At 44.8% G+C, this 2,835-nt stretch overlaps 1 protein-coding gene across 2 annotated transcripts in view; it reads left to right on the top strand.

Moving 5' to 3' along the window:
- LOC102198578 (uncharacterized protein C16orf96) overlaps window positions 1-2,835 on the top strand; it is a 17,434-nt gene that overhangs the window by 4,476 nt on the left and 10,123 nt on the right. For both annotated transcript variants that reach the window (XM_005747726.2, XM_005747725.2), the window contains exons 3-6: window positions 551-628; window positions 757-819; window positions 1,482-1,890; window positions 2,482-2,570. In XM_005747726.2, coding sequence (XP_005747783.1) covers window positions 551-628; window positions 757-819; window positions 1,482-1,890; window positions 2,482-2,570 — 639 coding nt within the window. The remainder of the gene's footprint in view (window positions 1-550; window positions 629-756; window positions 820-1,481; window positions 1,891-2,481; window positions 2,571-2,835) is intronic.

Here is a 2,835-nt window from a genome sequence, read left to right as displayed (position 1 = left end):
TTATACTTATTTAGATATACTTTATTTCTACTTTATACTTATTTAGATATACTTTATTTACTACAGAAGTAATATTAGACACATCTTATAACGGCATCACTCAAATAAACAAAATGAAACATTTTAATGTGGTAAAACATGACACACAATAAAGGAGCCCAGTTTAACAGAAAAAATGAAGTACGCAGAATAATAAAGCTCCATAAACAAAAAGTAGAATAGAAACCTGCAACTAGAAATAAAACAATAAATAGAAACTGTCAGAAAAAAAGTTCTGGTCTGACTGGATAGATTTATGAATCTGAACCACAGAAAGTTTCTCTGCTGTCCAAAAGTCTCAGTCAATGTTCAGCTGGAGAAAAGAGCTCATCATCATAGCAAATATTTCATGTATGTTTGACTTTTAGTGGCTCTGCAGGGAAACACGCTGATTCTGAGCCACGCCGTATTTTCAGCGTCTTCTCGCCCTCAGGCCTCGGCGATGGAGCTCAGCTGATGCTGGATGTGGATTCGTGGGATGTTCTGATCTCTCCCTCTGTCCTGTGTTCAGATGGTCGGTGACGCTTTGGGGACGGCCGCTCGGGTGGAGAGCTGCTGCCACCGTGTGGACGCTCTGGAGGAAACTGTGGTGAGGGTTTGTCTGAGGGGAGGATGTGACACTGTTTAAACTGTTGGCTACTGGCTTCTGTGTAATAATGTAATTCTGACAGTTTAATGAGGACATGCCCAAACCTCGTGATTTCACGGTTGTTACAGAAATCTCTGAGGGACGCAGTTCTGCCCGGCAACAGAGAGGGCGAGACAGAAAAATTCCAGAAGGTGAGAAAGAAACAGAAACTTGTGTTTCATCAGAAACAGACGAGCTTACGGCCAGATGTTTAGAGTCCTAAAGTTATTTTAGTGTCGAGGAAAGCAGCCATGTTTGTGTGCAGAGCCGAGCTGAGGCCTCAGCAGGTGATTATTTATCAAGAAACAAGAGGCAACAAGCCAAACAGGCGGATGTGACATGAAATTTTGCTTTTAAAGAAGGTTCTTTAATCAAATTTAGATAAAGTTGGGGCAGATGTTCATGGGAATCTGATCTCTTTGGCATCAAAGAGAAAAAAATAAAAATCCCAGCTCTGCTGTTTTTATTCGAACCATCCATATCACACGTCTCTGTTTTGGGGTTAATTTGATCTTCACCCGTCTGTTTATTATTAAGAACCTCTGCGGCTCACTCCCAGCTCCATGTTTTTATGCTTGGCCTCTGCTTTGTGTGATTAAGAGGTTCATAATAATCCTTCTTAATCTCACCCCGAGCTTTGGTGCAGCTCCAGAGTTTTCCCTGAAACAAGCTCTTTTAGCTCCACTCCCACTAAATCAGCTTGATTCTGATTGGCTGCCCTTCCCTGCTGTGTTCCTGACCAGCGGTATGGATTGGAGTACAGTGTTGATATTTGTCTGCAGTTTCACAGTGTTTGTCTCTGACTTCCTCACAGGAGCCTGGAGATTCAGGGGTCGATAATCAGCTCGTGGCAGCCAAACAAACTTCCTCGCCTTCCGGCAGTGACCTCACCGAACCTCCTCAAAGCAGCACACCTCCCTCCTCCCACCCCGACAAGGTCACCGTTGGACCAGCAGCTCCAAGTTCTCCAAATAAATCCGAGTGCTCTTCGGTCCAGTCAGGGCCGCCTCCACAGGCTGGTGTTAAAGCAGACTCTGCTGGTAAACCTCCAGCTTCAGATTCCAACAGCTCCACACCATCCACAGAGGCAGTGGAGGCCCTGAGGAGTGTGAGCCAGCTGCAGGAGAGGCTCGTCCAGGTGGAAGCTCACGTAGCGGTGTTAGAGAAAGGAAAGGCAGACCAGAGTCAGCTGGCTCAGCTCAGAGAGCTCATCGCCACCAAAGGTGACGCCATACAAGCTGTTAGAAAGTCTCTCATGAACACAGCTCTCATTTAAAGTGTTCAGATCACAGTGTGAGATCTGAAGTCATAGCATGAAGAATATATTAGAGCTGCACCAACCTTTGATTTTATTTTATCTTTCTTAAATGTTTTTAGAAAATTATTTTGTTTAAAAATGTCTTAGCCTCCCAAAAATCTATCAGCAGAATGTGAAGAAACAGCTGCTATGAGTTTGTGCCCGAAACATCTGTTGTTGTGTGGCCACACTTGTGTGTAATGCCTAATTGTAGCACAAGGTGGTGCAGTCTTTCTTTAACCTAGTACGTCAGCGAGAGCACTTCTTGAGGGAGCGGGTATAAAGAACACACACATCCCAAAAATGTAACACCCCTCCTGGTAAAACACTGCCCCCAGTGGTAAAAGTTCAAGTAAACTTTTATAGGTATTTACAGTAATTACTGTAATTTATCCTGTAACTATTATTTGTACATATTACAGCTCAAACTTCATGGAATGAATGAGAATTTCAGCACTTTTAGAGCATCTGATTTCTGCTCCCAGACTGCGATGCTGATGTTATGTTGAACATTTAGGTTCCCATGGAGACGCGTTCAGTAACCTGATGGATCAGCTAAATGAGCAGAGAGGTTTGATAGACCGCCTGATGAGCGACCGAGGAAAGGTGAGTAAGAACCAACCGGAACAACCCTCTCCTCCTCAAACATCAGCACAAACGCTGCCGTGTCACTTCCTGTCTGTCTGCTCTGATGGTTAAATTTGTCCGTCTGAAGCTGGACGCCTTGGAGGACATGCTCATGAGCCTGATGAGCCCACACAAAGAAAGCGCCTCCGAGGTAACTATCGAGAGGGCGGAGTTACAAGTGTCAGAGAGGGCGGAGTCAGAAGCTTCAGAGAGGGCGGAGTCAGAAGCTTCAGAGAGGGCGGAG

This window comes from Pundamilia nyererei, unplaced genomic scaffold (assembly GCF_000239375.1).
Source record: "Pundamilia nyererei isolate P.nyererei 1_Seehausen unplaced genomic scaffold, PunNye1.0 scaffold00202, whole genome shotgun sequence".
In the NCBI taxonomy this organism is placed as follows: domain Eukaryota; kingdom Metazoa; phylum Chordata; class Actinopteri; order Cichliformes; family Cichlidae; genus Pundamilia; species Pundamilia nyererei.
Note: the sequence above shows the minus strand (reverse complement) of the source record. Positions and strands in the feature narration are given on the sequence as shown.